The following is an 18,751-nucleotide window of genomic DNA, read 5'->3' as shown; positions in this document are numbered from 1 at the left end:
TTCAGCCTCACGAGCACCAAACCCCGTCTCCTTCGACCTGCTGGCTGTGCTCCTGCCAGCCTACACTTAAGCCTGCCAGTCCAGGCTTCACCTTCACCCGCCGAACAACAGACTTCACAACGGTGGTACTTCTCCTTTCCTTCTGCCTGTACTTCAAGGGGTGTCACTAACAGCCTGGGGATCTGAACAGCCTCATTCCCACACCATCCTTTCGTCAGCCCATCACTTGCACCAATACACGTGTTTCAACGGACCAACACGCATCTTCCTAATAAAATCCTTCTTTCCTTGTACGCCTTGACACAAACAAGTGCAACAGTTAACACTGATAGTTATCAGCCGCACCTACAACTTATGGAAACGAGCAGCTGACACCTCAAAGGTATACTTTCGAGCTCTGCAAATTTACACTAACAACTGCTTCGGCAGCCTGTACTTTACGCGTCAGTATTTCTGCACAGCAGCAGACAAACAGCTGAGCCCGAAGAGCAGTGGAAAGCTCAGCCTCGGAGCCCCATCCAGCAGGGCTGGCCTCGTGTGGCTAAGCCTCTCATTACACCTCTCCCCACGCTGAACAACGCTGATTTACGATACAGCTGAAGGATGCATCTCTCAACTTCTAAGACTGTTTAAAAGGAGGGCAAGCTGATTGAGTAGCCTTTAAGTCTCCCATCTAGTATGGGGGAAAACACCAAGAGATGGATTCAAGTAATGGTACAAACACTCCTACACACCTCCTGGTGTGGCTGATTCCTGCCACCCACTGCTGATCTGCAAACTGTTTGCTAGCCAGGAACAAGCAAGAACAAGAGGAATACCAATGTCCTTCTCTTAGGCTATACCTTGCAGTTTACCTGTGGAAGCAAGCAGTTAACCCTCTTCTAACACAGTCAGAAACGGAAGGTGACTCATATCTGAAGCTTTCTGTCCAAACGACCTTGTCAAGCACGTAACTGATGCCAGAACATCAGATTGAGGCAAGCAAAGAAAAACGGCATGTTAACGGAGCAGAATAATTCAACAAGTGGGCACAGACACAAAGGCAACTAAAAAAACATGTCTGAAAATCAAATACGACAACTAAAGCCAAGAATTTCGTGAAGCACATCAAAGTAACTACTGCCTGAGGTTTTATGTGCTGAATAAGAGGTAACACAAACCTAAGTTTAATCTCAGACCTGGTAAATTCTGCTTTCAAAAGCTAAAAGCAAAGCATCCTGTGACTTCCAAGTCCCACTTTACACAGACATAAAAAGAGAAGAGAGAAAGTGCTATCACTGCTTGCAGAGAACCAGCAAAACCAACTTCTTTTGAGAATGTCCCTAAAGTATTTTGATTACCGGAATTGGCACAATGTCATCAGTAACAGACATTATGTATTTTTATTTTAAGTGAAAACTACTTTGGTTATTCCATTTTACAGGAGTCAAAGGAGCCTTTGAGTAAATCAGTGTTTTTCAAACTGAAAAAGTGTGGAGTATCTAAGGGTAATTTTTAACCTTTAAAAATGGAAAGAGCAGCTGTTCTCTAGTTCAAAGCAGTAAGAAGAGAACACAAACAAACCTTCTAGTAACGGCATCATTACACTTTTCCTTTCCCATTTTATAGCAGTTTAGTTCACATTCAGGTTTCTAGTTCACGTGTTCTCATCAATGACCACAAATTACACCGGGTAATTGGGCCGTATCAATTCCTCTGGCTAGAGAAACTGCCAGGTACTGTGCAATAGTATCTATTGGGCGCATCAGGAACCTTGAAGCACCAGGGCAGTCCCCACCCTGGGCTAAAGTTCTTGTAGCAGCTGCTGAAGTCAGGGCACCAAGTGCCACACAGCCCACAACACCAGGTGAAACACAACAGGCTGTTTGTTCATCAGGATGAAAGCTGTCAGAAGGGGTACTCGTCTATTACCTTAAGAGCACAGCAGAAGATAATTCCCTGTACAGCAAGCCACGCAGATACTCGGAAAAACAAAACCCAGCTATGCGAGCACTGGTAACTTTATCAGCACTAATGACAGTGACACAAAGAGAAAAATATGCGGGCTACTTTCCTTCAAAGCTGTAAAGGTACACAACTTCAGAGATTAAGATTTGTGGTCTCTGCTGCCAGATGGCAAAGCATCACCATGCACAAAAATACGACAATTAAACCATCAGAATGAGGTGGTTTTAATTCAGTTAAAAAGGAGCAAAATAGATGTAGGGTTTCACGAATTGTGCAAAGAATATGTTCCTATTTTTCCTAAAGTTTCTATACTTCACAGATGTGAGAAGCACAGCTGGAAGCCTGTGTGCTTCTTAAGCTCTAACATTGAACTCTTCTGACCCTCTAACACAAGAGGAAGACGATTCTGAACACTCCGTGTCCCTCAGGTGGACTCTGACAGGACCTACAAATCAATACAGCAGAGAGAGGACAGCAATCCTGCTATTACGTACCCATGAAAGTCAAACAACAGAAATAACAAATGCAGTAAGATGATTCACTGTAGAACCAAACTATAATGAACCCAGGAAATCAATAGCTGGAATCAGACTATTGATAACAGCACAAGCAACAAACACATCCGCCTTTTTGTAACACTAAGGAAAGCGCAGATCACATCTGCTTGACAGAGGACAACCTCTTTAAAACCAAGTTCTGCAAACTAACAGATGCATAATTCTGCAAATACCTGATGTTATGCCCATGCGTAAGAATTTACATGCTTCATCCTGCACATCCATTTAGTCGCCGTCATAAGTATTCAAATTTCTGGAGTAGGATTTACCATATCATTTGAAGTACCAAGTAAGTTCTACATTGCATCCTACATTTCTTCTTAAAATAACAGCTGAGCAGACCTGCTGCTGCTTCAAAGCATAACCTGAACACATTCCTAATTCGGGGATTTTAATGTACAAAATCTTCAACCGGATCCTCAGTTGACTGGAAACAGCAAAACCACATTAAGGTCAATGAGAGCTGAGCTAATCCGAGCAACAAAAGGGGCAACAATGACGACAGCGCAGCTTTTATGCTTATTACATTATTCCATATAACAAAACTGACATAAACTGCCTCTACATGAAAGAATTATTTTTCTAACACATGCATATTACAGTGTTTGTTAAGTGGTAACTGTAAATACGATCCAAAACAAACAAACAAACAAACCCCAGTTTTTAATTAGTTGAAAATAACCTAAATAACAAATACATAGCCAGTGCTCCTATGCAATCTTAAATACAAATATAGGCAAAATTACAGCTACGGTGAGAAGGTAAACTGTAGTTTATGTTACTTACAGGCTAATTTTTGTCGTGACTATTTTGGAAGCATCCAAACTCTTCAGCTTCAAGCTGTCTAAATCAGAACTTGTCTGTCTCTCAGCTGACATACATAGGTCTCCATTTTTAATCCCATCGGTACGCGAGAAAGCTCTTCCATCAGAATCATTACCATGCTTTCCTGTCTTGGTTTCATTTCTGCCTTCAGCAGACGCCAAGGCATTGTTTTCTGTCTTATCGGCCAAAGAAGCTTTAGGAGACTCCATACTGTCTTCCCCAAAAGCCCCAGGTGTAGTTCCCTTTTCCACTGAAGTTCTTTTTGTCACTGGGGTACTCTCCGTTGATGCTAAAGGTTGCCTTTTTGAGGAGTAATCTTTTATCTGACTCTTCAAACCAGTAGGGGAAGTGGGAACAGCATCCAACTGGTTCTTTTTATATGATCTTCTTCTTGCGGGGGTCGTGGTTGAGATCTGCTGTTTACATTTGTCAGTTTCGTTTTTGGATGTGCCTTTGTGAGAAGATACAACTTTTAGGTCCGGGTTATTACCTGGGGAAAAGGAATTCCTTTCAGGAGTCTGTTGAGGAGACTTCAGTTTTCTTTCCGAGTTTATAACCTTGTCTGAAAACACCTCAGAAGGGACATCATCCTCAAAAACGGAATCTTCTCTTGCAGTATTCTCGGTCTGGTTTCTCTCTCCATTTGGAATATCACTAGATGACTGAGATTTTCTTCTTTTTCCAGATCTTTTATTAGCAGATTTCTTATCCATTGTGTCTGAATCACCACAACTTTCTTCTGATATAACAGTCACAGGTTCATTAAGGAGTTCGTCTGTTTTTCTAAGATAGATATCAACTGTTAGCACTCTAGCAGAATGTGGGCGTTCACTTGCCACAGTTTCCAGCTTGTATGGCAAATCCTTTGACGTTGCATGCCCAGGCTCCTCAGACACCCACGTGTTCACTAGCTGCTTGTGGCTTAAGATACTCTTTTCTAAATCTTCACTAGACAAATTCCTCAAGCTTTTTATAAAATCTGGAGTTGTGGAATTATTTATATCTGTGACAGACTCCTTCTCTGGTTCCAACGTTTCCACATTCAGGCTACTCTCAAAGAAAGAGTTTTTAATGGTTTCACTGCTGCTGCTCCAATCTGGCGACCACTCGCTGTCAGAAGAGACTCCTCTACCACTCCATTCTGAAATCGTATCGTGATACAGAGATCCTACTTCCCCACTGAAATTATATTCCTGTGTCTCAGAGACGCCACTCCCGTTTCTCACTTGCTTCTGTACTGGAAGAGCTTCAGGTCCTTCTTTTATATGTCTACAGTATATTGGCTGCACTTTGTGAGGCAAAACCAACCTCTCCCCTTTCCAATGTGAAGTGTGATCTAACGAACTTTTGACATTTTTCCTTTTCCCTGTACCAAATAAATTTCCAAGTCTTTCCAAAACCGGTTTCTTTTTGTGCTCTTCTCTCGAACAATCTGGAAATTGTGAGGTGGACTAGAAAAACAAACAAACAAAACATTTGGTTAATGCCAAACGCGTTTCTTTAATAAGTATGTATGTGTTAATACCACCTTGAAATTAAAAGGATATGATAAATGGGAAAGCAAAACAAACAAGAAGAAAACCTAACTGCTTACTGAAAAATATGAGTTCTCAAAACAAACAAGCCAACTCAAGAACAGTTAGAATCCCAAGATTCAGTAGGTTTTAGCCTGTGCTTGTTTACAGGTATGCTCACCTTGCCTTACAACACCAGTGTTATATGTCCCAGATCTCAAACTACTGCACAATTTAATTAATAATATGCAAAGTAACAGAGGAAAGCATCTCTGAGTTTGCAGGATTTGGGACACATAACGCTTGGTCAAAGTTTTACGTGTCGGAAAAAGAGCGGGGAGCTTAACTTTTCTTTCCACGTTGGCTGTTAGATCTGAGGCTTCTGCTTATAGACAGGAGTTTCAAAGGTGTAAGCCGTGTTACACTTTTTTCGTTTTTCCTTAATGAAGTCCTGTACGCATTTGGTTTGTGTTTTGGGTTAGAAAGCCGAGAACAATAAAAGCCACTGCATCACTCAACGCGCATTACTGGGTCAAACGCTGCCCTGCATTTCTCTCAGCGAAGTTTCCCCTTACAACTTCTAATTAACGCGGTAAACAGGAAACACGCAACAGCCCAGCCGAGCACACAGGGGCATTTGCATTTTAATACATTAGCACTTTTTAAACGCCGCCGCGACCAGCACCGCCTTTCGAGCCGCGCATCCCCAAGCAGGGATTTGGAGAACCCTTGCAGCAGGGGCCGGCCGTGCCTCCTGCCCCGTGCCCGGGCTGCCCCAGCGCCTTCCAGCCGCCCCTCAGCGCCCTCCACACCCGGTGTTAGCAGGGAAGGCTCCCCCCGGCTGCCGCCGCCCTTCCCCGCCCCGGCACGGAGCCTCGGCAGGCTTCACCCCCTCGCAGCTCTGCCCCGGCCGCCTCGCCCCATCGTCGCCCGGCTCCGAGGCGGGTGCCTGGCCTCGTTGAGCCGAGCCCCACCACTCACCGCCCGGCCCGGCGCTGCTGCCCCACACCGCGCCGCTAGCCCGGCGCCGGCCGTCTGCCCGCTCCGCTCCGCCTCGCCTCGCCCCGGCCCGCCCCGGCCCGGCCCGCCCCTACGCCGCGGGCAGCGGCTCCACCTGGCCGGGCACGGCGCTGAGCCTTCGCGGCGGGGCGCTGCCGAGCGCCTGAGCCGAGCCGGGCCGGGCAGGGCCGGGGGAAGGGACACCTGAGGGCGGCCGAGCCCGGAGCGCCGGGGGCCGGGCTGCAGGGGGTGGTGGCGGGGGCGGCCCCGGCCCGGGCGGCGTGAGAGTGACTCCGCGGCCTCGTGGTGCCGGCGCTCTCCCCGGGCGCTCAATTAGTATTGAATGTTTAATGAGGGCTGAACTAGTCGTCTTCTAATTAAGGCTTAATGACTTCTGTGAAGTGGAACAGCCTCGACAGGAAGGACCACGCCGCTCTCACGCGGGCGCTTCTGAGGGCCCCGCGCGGGGGCGGCGGAGACAACAGGTCAACCGCCCACAGCGAGTCTGGGCCTCCGGCTACTGAAGAAATCGGGCGTTTTTTACGCTTCCTCCTCCGGGTGAAAAAGCAGCAGGTTATTTATTTTTGCATCATCAGCAGGCCAACGACTGGCCTCGAATAAAAACTCCTCCAAGCGGGAGTTATGAAACGTGGTCTCGGTTCCTGGGGAGCCCCTATCTACTACTGGCGAAGCGATGTGCAGCAACTAAGCTTGCCCAAGCACATGAAAAAATGCAAAAAACCTCAAACGAGGAAATTCATATGTATAGTTAGCATATCATACTGCAACCAAACAAAAATACCTGTGATCCTTTGTCTTTGCCCACCTTTCTTAAGCGTTTTGCTCATACAACTGGTAACCAAGTGTACCAGCAACAACGTCTTGAGTCTGCACGTCAAGGTCTTGTCCCCAGTGCCTGTCAAATAGCCAAGTCAATGACCATAACCCCGACTTCAAGGTTGTTTCTCCTAATTTGTTTTTGTGTGTATGTGTGTTTAGAGTTGATGAAATAATCTGCAAATGAGAAAATTTCGTGTCGTTTGTTTCCCTCCCTTCACTAATTTCTTTAAACCCGTAGAACCAAAACACTCCAAGAGGGACGTCAAGGACTGCATAAACTTCATACAGCTCAGACAGTTAAAGTGCTTTTGTGATAACAAAAACAACTACAAATTTCCCTATATCTGATACAACTATCATGAGTAATGCAGCCCAATTACTATCTAATTTCTTGACTCTACGTATGTATTGCCAGTACTAGCTAATTATAGAGAAGGTATAAAGAGACAGTAATGAACACTGCTAGCTAAAAAACAGTAATAATGTGAAATTTGCACAAACACTTAACGCAAGCCAATAAGCAATGAGTAATACTGTCTGAAAATTCATAGTAATTGCAAGTGTGAGGAGGATGCACTACGTTAGTCATATTCAAAACTGCTAAAATACCAAAATAGGGGAAATTTAACTTTATTATGGTGTCAATCTGCATCTTAATATTTGACTGAATAATACTTGCCAGTCCTCTAAATTAGTTGGGATTGCATTATCAACATGACAGTCATTACACTTGCAGTCAACCTTTGGGTTTGCAAGATTACACTTGGAAAAAATTAGTTATTTGAACTGTGGATCTGGATTTCTTGCTTCCCAGCAGTTGATTTTCATAAAGTCCATGGGAACTTAATTATCTTTGAGACGTCTCCCCCTTTCAAACGTACTTTAAACTGTCCAACAAGTTCAAAAGGTGTTGGATGGAAGGGAGGAGGGACAGCCAGCCAGTCCAGTCACATAAGCCTTGTTTCCTCAGGGAACGAGGCTAGAAATTTTTGCTTGATCTTGAAATAGCTGCCCTATGTAAACTGTTTTGAAGTAATTTCTTCATACAAAGTACTTTAATTATATACAGCTCTTTCAAAACACATAAAAGGCCAGGCACTTGCCCTGAAGAGCTTGTATTTTAACTGAGATAAATGTAGATGAGCCAGTATTGCCAGTGCAAGAGGGCACAGAGACCAGGGTTCTCAAGATGCGAGAACATAGGGCCCAACCTGACAGAGCAGAGCACATAAATACTTGATTTTCAGAGGGCAAGAAGTATCCTTTCGCTGCTGAACAGGCTTCTTCAATGTGTTTCAGCTTAAGCGTTCTTAGCCTTGAGAAATTAGCCATTTCAGAAATCCCTGATCAAAGGCTTTGGCAGTGGCAACTTTTAAAAAAAGGAGAGAGAGAGAGAGAGAGAGGAGTTGCCTACTCTTTCCTTGGACAGAATGCAGGAAGGTGTTTCAAGTATACTGCATGAATCTTTAAAGCTGTGTTTTAATCTGAAAGCAAAATGCCTTCTTAACCAAGAAATGTAAATCTTGTTTGTATTTATATTCATACCTGTTTATGTTAGCATCAAAATATTTCCTCTGTTTTGGGTTGGTTATTTTTTCTCATTAGCTAATGTAAGCTGCCACAACCAAACCCCTAATTTAACAAAGTAATTAAACATGTGCTTTGCTGGTCTCCAACGGATAGAAAGCATAAGCAACTTTGACTGATTTGTTGAATCAGAACTTCAGGCTGTGTCTTGAGGGATCAATTGGTTGTTAGTTTGTCAGATTAGTTCATCTGAGTCAATTGAGTATGACTGAAAACACTTCTTAGAGCATGTGTTACTGAAAAAAAAAAGTATTTTTACTAGTCATTAGAAATTCTGTGGTAGCTAATAGGTGGAAATACCTAGTGTGAACAGTTCTGCAAATTAAACGTGCGTTTGCTAGCGTATGTTCACTTTCAGAAGGAAAAAAAGCAACAAACAATATTTAGTGAAAAGTAGGTTTGACCTCTGTTGTTCACTAGAAGACCATACATAACTGGATTTCAAGTAACATGCAAACTTTAGATACCCTTCTATATTGAACAATTCTAACAATGTAGGAGCCTTCCAATTTCGTATTGGAATGCCAGGAATTTTGGATCTCTTCAAATCATAGTGTCATAATTCTCACAATCATGAGAAACAGAAAGCCTGACTTCTAGCAGTCATGTGATACCCCAAGAAGTGCATTAGCCAAAAACATTTAAATAAATAAGCTATAACTCTTCAGGCTCTAGCATTCTGCACAGTGACTGAGACTCAAATATTCAATGCTTGCAGCGCCAGGCTTCGTTAGGCTGAAAATTCTGCTGGAGTATTGCTACCACAATGTGCTATGAAAGTAGTAGGAGGAAAATTGGAAAGAAGTGTGTACAAATAAAAGCTAAGGGAGAAAAGTCTGAGCAGCACAAGATCCAGTCAATTCCCTGCTTCCAGTCCTACAGAGAGAAGATTTCATGCCACTCTCCCACTTCCCAGGTGAGTGCCCTAACTACTGAGAGAGGGAGCTGTAGACAGAAATAAAAGCTTGCTGCTTTTGCTTGTGTTCCTATATAAAACGCCTGGGAAAAAAATAACAAAGCATTTGATCTGATTTTTTTTAATTTACTGAGGGGAAAAAAAAGAAAGCAATTTATTTCAAGTTAACCTAAGTGATTTCTACTCTTAACCAGTTACCTTACCATCAGTAAACTAGATTTGAGTTAGTTCAGTTCAGTAAAATATTTCTCCTGGTTTATGCTGACCCTTCACAACGCCACAAAAGAAAGCTTACTTTCTTTAAAAGTAAGACTATGTTCCTCTAACCCACACATTGCCTTCCTCCAAGTAACAAAAGCTTGGCACGCACACACTAAACATTTTTAGAATTTCTTTTAATGTATCAGATTTCAGGTTGACAGTTTCCTCCTCAGAGGCAGAGAAAGAAATGCACTGTAAATTTAACAAGTCCATCTGAGCATGGAATTTACTCCCTCCCTCTTCCAACTCTTTGACTGGTATGCTTATATAGCATAGAAACAGCAATAGCTGGATTTTAAACAGTTTCACTTTTACCTGAGCTCTGTATAAAGGGAATGTAGTTAAATTGATTGGGGAACTTATCTGAATAACCAAGGAGCTATAAATACAAGACTGTTGAGCAGAGTGAAGTGAAATGAACAGAATTTTTCCTAATAGTCATATTTTCCCACAAACTATTTATGTATCCTATTTTCCACTAAGGATGTTTTAGCAAAGCAGTTCATGTATTCAAGAGAAGAGGACCTATTTCCAATTTATTTTTTTCAGTGTATAACTACATTTTTAGTTCAAACGCAAAAATTGACCATTTTGTAACAGCATACAGAATAATGAGAATACCGAGCCTACAAATTTAACTGATTTTTTGAAAGAAAATACTCCGCTCAGGAAGCATAAATATAAGCGTAAGTCCCGTATTATTTCTTAGGTGCCAAAAGGAGAGATTTAGAACAACAACAACAAACAGTAAGCCTGAAAGAAGCAAATCATGCAAAATCAAATAAATAGAAATACTTCTACAAGCTCAGCAAAGGCAAAGAAACACAAATAAAAATTGAACAGATCCTTACATCAGTATTTAGAAAAGGAATTTGATAAAAAAAAAAACAGACAGGCTTGTCAGAAAAGACATGCCTGTTCCCATCTCCTCTTCCCCAAAGCTAGTTATTTCCATACACTAAAATCCTTACCCCCTCCCCTTCTGTCAACAGCAGCATCTGTTATTTAAAGAGACACTCTATAAAAATATTGGAGATCAATTTGATTTAATGATTTTAAAAAATTAATCGTGTAGGAACCCAAAGATTTCTAGTGGAGTTTAAGGGAAAAAAGAAGAGTACCGTTCGCCTTACCATGATGATGATAATTCTTTTTGCTGTTTACAGAAGAATAAACAAACTATGGTGTGTGAGATGCAGTCCTGTGTGTCATTAACCAAACCCTTTTTTTTTCTCAGCAATCCTCCCACGCTTTAACCCCTTCTTTCTTCTGGCAGCACTCAGTTAAAAACAAGCAAAAAAGGAAGTAGTGTCTGAAATGAGTCTTTCCAACTGATAAGTCATTTGGCAGACAAATTATAGCTATGAAAGGGACTCAATTAGAGGATAGTAAGAAGAGCTGCAGAGGGGTGGCAGCAAGTCCTTCAGCAAGCTCCTCAACAGACGCAGAGAACCTGTTGCGAAGAGCTCTGAAGTTAGTGTTGGGCAAAAGCCTCACATGCATTAATTAACATGCAATACTAGAACGTAGATATGCAACAGCAGGAAAAATATACCACACACGTTGGTTCTCACAAACTTGATTCAAGTTTTCTCATCCATGTTTAAGATGGCTAAAGAAAAAAAAATCACTTCTGCCTTTATTCAGATTCAAGAGATTGATTTATACAGGCATCCCTGGTTCTCCACCTTCCTGAGCTGGTATATTAATTTTGCATTTTTCTAGGGTATCAAGAAAAAATGAAACTAAGAAGGGATTTGAAAAAGCAGAAAACAAGCAGCACCAAAAGTACAAGCAGGAATTATTCAACATTAAAGAACTGAGAGAACATTTAAACTCTCCTGAACTTGGAAGGCATCCAGAAATAAAATTATATGCAAAAAAAAATAGCATTAACATAAATTATAGTAGTAGTAATTCTTTGTGTTTGAATGTAGGAGAAGGTGAGAAAGCTTGATATTAGTTAACCTCACATCGGTGCTCTCAGCATTTCTAGCCTTGGTGCTGGGTCAGAGCTGTACCATTCGATAATCAGTCTAAAGACTCAGAAAGACATCACCTCTTTTGAGGTAAAGAGTGAAAATAAACCTATATTATTTGTGTTTCATTTTAAGATACAGGAACTTGAAAGTGCCTGTCTGTTAAGCAATAGAGGACAAATGGCAAAAGCATTTTGGAGGGGAAGAGACAGTGGCTTGGAAGTCTCTTTGGTCTCTGGAACCAGAAGACACAACTAATAAATACAACCCATTTCCTTTTGTTTCTTAATTCTGAACGTAGTTCAGAAATATAATGAATCTGATGTGTAAATGTTTTTGCATTCACTGTAGGTCCCTTTCTCCTGTTTTGTGAGAAGGCACAGTATCTTGTCACTAACTCTAAATAGTTTGTGGGTAAGTATGGGTTTAACATAAACTGTCTAATTTAGACCGAGAGCTCACCATAACACTTCCCAGTTCTTTATAGATTAACTATTTATGTGTAATTACTGGAGATAGGAAACAGGTTTCTTTTGCTCCACATCTAAGTGTGTCTGTGTGACAGACTAAGCTATGAATGTCTGGAAATCAGTTCTTTCTTAAGCACCATCAAATGCTGCTCTTGATCTCTTCCCCTTGCTTTCATGTAAAATTGTTGCTGTCAGCAGGAGCTTCACAGTTCTGAAAGTAAATGGCATTTGAACAAGCTTTGCAACATTTCAGGGTATGTACAAGAATCTCATAAAAGTATCAGTAAATTCTATGGGCAACCAAAAGTCAGCTACTTTTTAAAAATGACAAAAAAAACCCTGCAGTTTTCACTAGTGCCACCAAGCTTACAGTCAGTCAAAAACCCGCAAGTTAGGTCAGCTAAAAATGCACAAGTGACAACTCACTATGTTTTCCATTCTGTATCTTGCTAATCAAAGAAAAGGCATTTTAAGTAGCAGTCTGGATTTCTTTGCTAAGCACAGAGTAAAGTTTATGTGTATTCCCAGATAGGGAGTCCTACAAAGGTCCTGGAGACCTACAAAACTGGACGTGGTCTTGGGCAAGCGGCTCTGGGTGTCCCTGCTTGAGCAGGGGCTTGGAGCAGGTGGCCTCCAGAGGTCTCTTCCTACCTCGGCCATTCTGTGTATGTGTGTGATTCTGAAATCAGGCACACTGAAAACACTTTCTCAGGAGAGTTTATACATTTTTACATTAAATGATTATTGGGCAAAGAGGAAATAATCCTAAGGAGCCACAGATATTATTAGCCTTTGCCAAACACTGCACTGATGTGGCCACCCTGTGCTGGCTAACTGAGCTGGCTCCTCCTGGGCTAGCATAGGCGTCTCAATGCGATTCTGCATGTAGCTCCATTTCTAATGCACTCCCATGTTCAACCTGCTGTTAGCTAGCCCTGAGTGCTCAACAGATGAAGGATTTAGGTTGGCTCACTCTCTGCTTGCACTATGTAGGAAAGCTAAGTCCTTGCAGTTCTAATTCAGTCTAGGGAAAATGTGCCTAGGAGTAGTTTAAGTAAAACACCCAAGTGTTTTAGTCCTTCACTGGCACTAGTCCTGAATACCTAAAGATAACTTGTGATGTCATTTGGAACTTGGAAAAATGGGGTTCCTTTCACTGTGTGAAATGGTCTGAAACAATACCTAGGAAACTGAAAGTCCTTTTGCTAGCATCACAAGGTTTTTCCCCAGCTCAGGCACTGTAGAAAACAGGCTGTCAGAGGCACACAGGGCAAGAGACAGAAAGCTGTCCTACTAAGCGCTGCTTTGTTATTGCAAGGCTGTAAAACTGCAAAAGAATAAAGACAAATTGGACTGCAAATTGGACTGCTAATCTGACCAAGCCCAAATTTCATAAAGCTAACAACAAAGAGAACCGCATGTTTGGCATGCTTGCTTTGGGAAGTAGATGTGATGGTCCTGAAATAGGAAAAAGTCACTGTATGTATGTTTACGACTGAAAACGATCCAGGAGGATGAAAAATGACAATATTTAATCAAAGTGTATTTAAATATGAAATTAATAGAATCTCTCTTCTCCACAGACAGTCTCATTAAATAGATAAAAATCATGCAACGTAACTTCCATTACAAATTATCCCAGGGTACCATTTGGGATCTTTAAACAAACAGAACCTTTCAACTGAATTGTGTCTCAAGTCAACCCCCCAGTATGAAGGCACCCAACGTAGCAGGTGCTTTGGAAAATCTGGGGTTGATAGTCCATGTGCTTCAAAGAGGCCTCTTCTAAAACGTAAGAAGTGTTTACATCCCTTGATAACTTCTTTGATGTACAGAGTTTTCATCTTGCACAGATGAAGAGTATTAACTACAGGGAACTATTATTACTAAAATACCTTATCCTGACTTTATAAAAGTGGCCGGACATCTCATTTTACATTTGAATTACAATGTTATAAATGTTATAATTTAGTGTTTATTCTAAATAACAGTGTTCACCTGAGGCTCCCAGAATTCCCTCAAACTAATTATTATAATAATTGTCACAGAGAATTGCCTTATTATTAATTACAGTAAACTTTATAAAACCAGTACAGAGAAGATAGGAGTGACTCAGGACCCACTGGTTCCTTGCAGTGGGCAAAAATTAAATCAAGTGGAATACTCTTGCAAACTCTTTGCTCTTAATCCCACGATTACATCAGTATCACTTAATATTTACCATTAAGCAACAGAAACTTCTAAGAGAACTTTTTAATGAAATGCACTTATATTCTTAGGTATGTTTATATTAGGCTCCAAACAGATGTAATTATTATATAAAACATTAAAATAAACAATATGTACCCGTCCAGAAAACAGATTTATTATTACTTCTGAAGAAAAAGGGAGATGCGTGTTTTCCTGCTATTATGGATCTGTTATTACAGACATGCTGCATTAACCTACTGTGCACACAGACTACTAAATGTTAACTGCTAAAGAGATGTAGCTACAGCAGCATTTGAATCTCACTGGTATTACCAGTGGATAATTGGATGAGTGTTCAAATTCCTACCTGGTATTCTTAAAAAGAGGAAAAAAAAATCAGGTGCATGTATATTTTTTGATTAAGAATAATGTAATAGGGAATTGCATCAAGCTAATTTAAGCTCTGCAGGTCACAAATACCAACGTTTCCAGGAAATGTCAAGAAATACACAGGATTATTGATTCCACACTTAAATTTCTGAATAAAGATATTAGTTTGGACACTGGCCAATCCAGCACACTCTGGGACTGCATTGGTGCCTGTGGCTTAGAACAAAGAGGCATTACGAAGAGGCACTTTTTGAGTTAACCATTAAAAGCAGGAGGGTTAAGCAAATACAGTTTTAACTACCAGAGTTACTGTGTGCGGCCCAAACTGATTGAGAACCTTTCTAAATAGCGTCTGGTAAAAGCACTGCTCCCTTAGCAGCTCTGGGAGGACCACTTTGCACGAGCCCACTCCACTGTTCCTCAGTGCCTGAGGCCACAGGAGGCACCTGGGACAGCCTGGTGAAAACCTGGGAGGCTGCAAGTGCTTCCTGTCCACAGAAACAAGGAGCGTGTGTGTTCTCTCCTGTTCCTACTCCACCACTCCCCTCCTACGCCTTCCTGGCAGCTGGCTGGGAAGGGGTGGGAAGAGAAATCTCTGCTGCACCGTGCAGCTTCCCCCAGCTACCTAACCTTTTTGTCTGCAAGTGACTCCAGCTTCTGTCTCTGCTGCAACTCGGGCTTTCCCAGCCAGCCACACGAGGAGCCTGATGAGTCTCTTCTGAACAGCAGCCAGCAACAGGCAGGGTGAGCTGCTCTGTCGCTGGGCAGCTGCTTAGAAAAAGTAGGACACAAAACGTATATACCTTTCTCATGTTTGGAAAGTTTTTTTTTTTCTTTCTTTCCTTTTTTTTTTTTTTTTTTTTCCCAGCTCCAGGAGCTGTAAACTTATACGTTGAAAATTAAGTCCTACATGCCAACGAAAAAACCAGACCCTCAGCATTCCCAGAAGCAAAATAATCAAAACTCCTCTGGAGAAGAGGGGAGGTGCATATTCAGAACTACCACTGATAAGCCTTCTAAAAATCACAAGTTTCTCAAGAAGAAATACCAAAAAGTAAACAGATCTGGATGTCCTTTTTGTCTAAATACTGGTTTCTAAACATTTACCATGTAGTTTGTTCAGATTTTTCAAACTTCTCAACAGCTAGGCTCTTCAATCCCTATATTCCTCCTAGACAATGCTCTTTTTCAGCAAATATACCTTAGAAATCAAATAGGTAAAATGAGAAGAAAAAAATGGGAGGAGGTGAAGATGGGAAAAGGAAAGAGGTTGTACTTTTGCTTGCATGTCATAAGGTGTAATTTAGAGGAAATTACCTTGTCATGTCCCATTTTAAAAAGCAACGTTTGTAGAGTAAAACATTATATTCTATTTAAATTTTTAGATACTGTTTGCAACCACAACAAACTCAAAACTTATCTGTTGAAATGTAACCCACTCTGCTTTTGAAAATTATCTGAACAAAGCTAGTTTGTAGGAATGGAATTATTTTTAAATCTCTAATTCTCACTGAAACAGATTAGGCAATTCTTTATTAAAGTGGATCACTCTTTCCACTGCAGATCTCGAGCTATGGCAGACTGAGTGCTTGTTTTAAAGGGATAAGTGAAGAAGCATTCCAGCATATTCACTGTAATTCGGTTCTCAGGACAATAAAACCAGAAAGATGAAGTTTTTCGTGACTGCCCTGTGCAAACCCATTATTATACTGTAGTTGGAACTGCAGAGCAGTAAATTACACGTGTATCATTTATGTACATACACACACTTTCCTAGTTGTCCCATACACTATATAGAGTATAAAAGAGCAAGAGCCTGGTCAGGAGGAGTGAACTCTTACTAAAAGCTTTGTGTTGCAATCTTTGCAGATCTGAGGGTGCACAGGTGTGCTGTGGATATGCTGAGCCACCTGATCACGTACCTTGGCAAAATGGAAATACGGTTACACCCTGAGAGAGAGCACAGCTGACTGCCAAGGTCCCGAAAACCTTTCCAACACATTGCACAAGTGTGGAAGTGGTACAAGAAAAGCATGATGCAAAGCAGTCTGCAGCTCTCCACACGGATCACTACACAATAGCCTCGCATGGAGGCCGGAGACAAACTCCCAGTGATTCAAACAGCAACTTCACAGGACTGTACTTACCGAGGGAGAGAAAAGGGAGGAGTATGCCCTTTGGGAAGAAGGCGGAAAAGCGCCTGGTGTCATCCTAAGAAAGACTTACATGGTAGCATGAGCAACACCAGTGGGATGTTGAAATGCTACCCAGCTGGGTGTTTGGCATGATGATACACGAAGGTGGGGTAGATAAACGGTGCCCACTGATAACACTGGACTGCCCAGAGTGTGCTCCCGCGTCACCATTACCAGGCTCATTACGCACGGTCCATATTTGATCACTGACGACAGACCTCCTCACTGCTTTGCAAGGCATGAATGGCTCACTGCTTAGGGACAGGCTGCATATTATTCAGTGCTTCAGTTCTGAAGAACTCAGCACTATCAGACATACAGGATGACTGCTCGTGTGGCTGTCTTTTAAGCAGTCGCTAACCATCTCTAACACATTTTCACCCATTGCATCTCCTAAATTTCTTCACAGCATTACATGGAGCGTGTAATAACTAAAATGAAATTAAATTCCAAGCGTAGCTCAACACAAAGACTATGTGTGATGCAAGTCTAATGTGAAGTTGGACATGGCTTCTTTATAATTCTCTTGTTTCAAGGCAGATGTGTTTTAAGTGTTTGGAAGGAGAGTGCTCTCAGTGACATCAGTCTTAAGTTGCCAGCCAAGAGTAAATAAATGTGTGTTGTCTGATACATGTTAATGTTTTTTTTTTCTTTTAAACTGCATGTAAGATGTTTTCAAGGACTCTCTCAACCAGCTGCAAAAACTGGACATAACCTAGAGGTTATTTCTAGGAAATAAGAGAGCTGGTGTCTTAAGCCAGGTTGCAAATAGCGAAATGAAAACCTTTTAAAGTTAATAAAGAAATGAATTTGTGGTTCAAATGAGGATAAAAGGTATAACAAGCTGGGAATATGGAAAAAAGTGGAATGACAAGGAAATTGCAATGATGCCATCCATCTAGTCAGCAGAATGGTATTTTATTAAGCAGAGAAGTAATTGTGTTGAGCAATGCTCAGAGAGCTTCTGTCACAGATAGCTGAGAACCTCTCTTGTGCTCTAATTACCTCTAAATTTCAAGAGTTTTTGGAAGATAAAAGGATGAGCAAGTCTTCAGTGTGCTGTGTTACAAAGCCAATTCATAATAATCAGATATTTTTGTAGTGCACCTGGTGTCCAAGCATTTTGATATCTGGAATTCTCAGAATTTTGGTCTCTCCCTACACAGTACACATGACTGAACACATATAACTGACTGCTGTATTCCTCTGCCTTCATTATTAATAAATACAGTTGAATAGAGGGCACCTAGCCATTTTTTCTGTGAAAGAACCATAGTTTTGTATCCAGAGCATCTCTGCTGCAGTGCTATCTATGCTTGCTGTGTCCTGGGAAATCTAGGCAGAATGATGCTTAACCAAAAGCACATATTATTATGGATACACTTAACTCAGTAATTCTTAACTCTGTTGTATACCTTGCATCAATCATGCTTGAAGGAAAATTCTAGTATGCATGGCTTACATTTCTGGGGATGCAATTACCACAGTAGTTCTTCTAACCAGAGACGTAAAATAAATCAGATCTGCATTAAGACCCCATTGGTAGAGTCCTAGAGAAGCGTAGAAGCTTACTGTGTCTTCTGAACACTCCTGCTTTGGTTTTGGTTTTGATATCTTTCCTACCTGCTATGAATTTAATCTACAAACAAGTAATTACTGTTACTTTGGTTTGGGCGTTCTTTTGGTTCCATCCTTTCTTTCTCTCCTCTCTGGTATCCCTCTTGTGCCCTCTCCCTCTCTTACTTAGGCCCTGACAAAGTGCAGACACAGATAAAGCAATGAAGTGCAATCATCAGAAGCAAAAGTGCCTAATGTACACAAATTCATAATGTTTATCTTTTTTTTCTTTATTGCAGACATGATATTTGAGTTCCGCCAGCCTGTGAAGCATTGCCAGTGTTGACTTACAGCTGCAGGTGGCTGTCCTGCAGGTACACTGGTACCCATGCGCTATGAGAAGTGTACAGGGGCTTTGCTACTTCTCTAGTTTTTAGTGTGAATGCTAAGAAATATTTATATTAAAAGACAGTACCATAAGTTATTTAAGCTGAAAGAATTAACAAAAATGTAGTTCAGTCTTC

The 18,751-nt window shown here is 41.4% G+C and overlaps 1 protein-coding gene and 1 long non-coding RNA gene across 6 annotated transcripts in view; one reads left to right on the top strand and one right to left on the bottom strand.

Moving 5' to 3' along the window:
• Window positions 1-18,751, bottom strand: part of CRYBG1 (crystallin beta-gamma domain containing 1) — a 97,380-nt gene that overhangs the window by 37,288 nt on the left and 41,341 nt on the right. For 2 of the 5 annotated variants that reach the window (XM_040551308.1, XM_040551309.1), the window contains exon 3: window positions 3,291-4,780. In XM_040551308.1, the coding sequence (XP_040407242.1) occupies window positions 3,291-4,780 (1,490 nt within the window). Of the gene's footprint in view, window positions 1-3,290; window positions 4,781-5,732; window positions 5,751-5,824; window positions 5,904-10,579; window positions 10,768-18,751 lie in introns of those variants that run through there. The other 3 variants (XM_040551310.1, XM_040551311.1, XM_040551312.1) reach the window with 3 other exon arrangements.
• Window positions 8,966-17,403, top strand: LOC121067157. Its single transcript, XR_005818139.1, has 3 exons — window positions 8,966-9,185; window positions 11,777-11,839; window positions 16,345-17,403. It is a non-coding gene; the product is annotated as an uncharacterized LOC121067157 (long non-coding RNA).

The sequence above is a fragment of the Cygnus olor genome, chromosome 3 (genome assembly GCF_009769625.2).
Source record: "Cygnus olor isolate bCygOlo1 chromosome 3, bCygOlo1.pri.v2, whole genome shotgun sequence".
Lineage (NCBI taxonomy): Eukaryota > Metazoa > Chordata > Aves > Anseriformes > Anatidae > Cygnus > Cygnus olor.
This window is presented reverse-complemented; position numbering and strand designations above follow the sequence as displayed.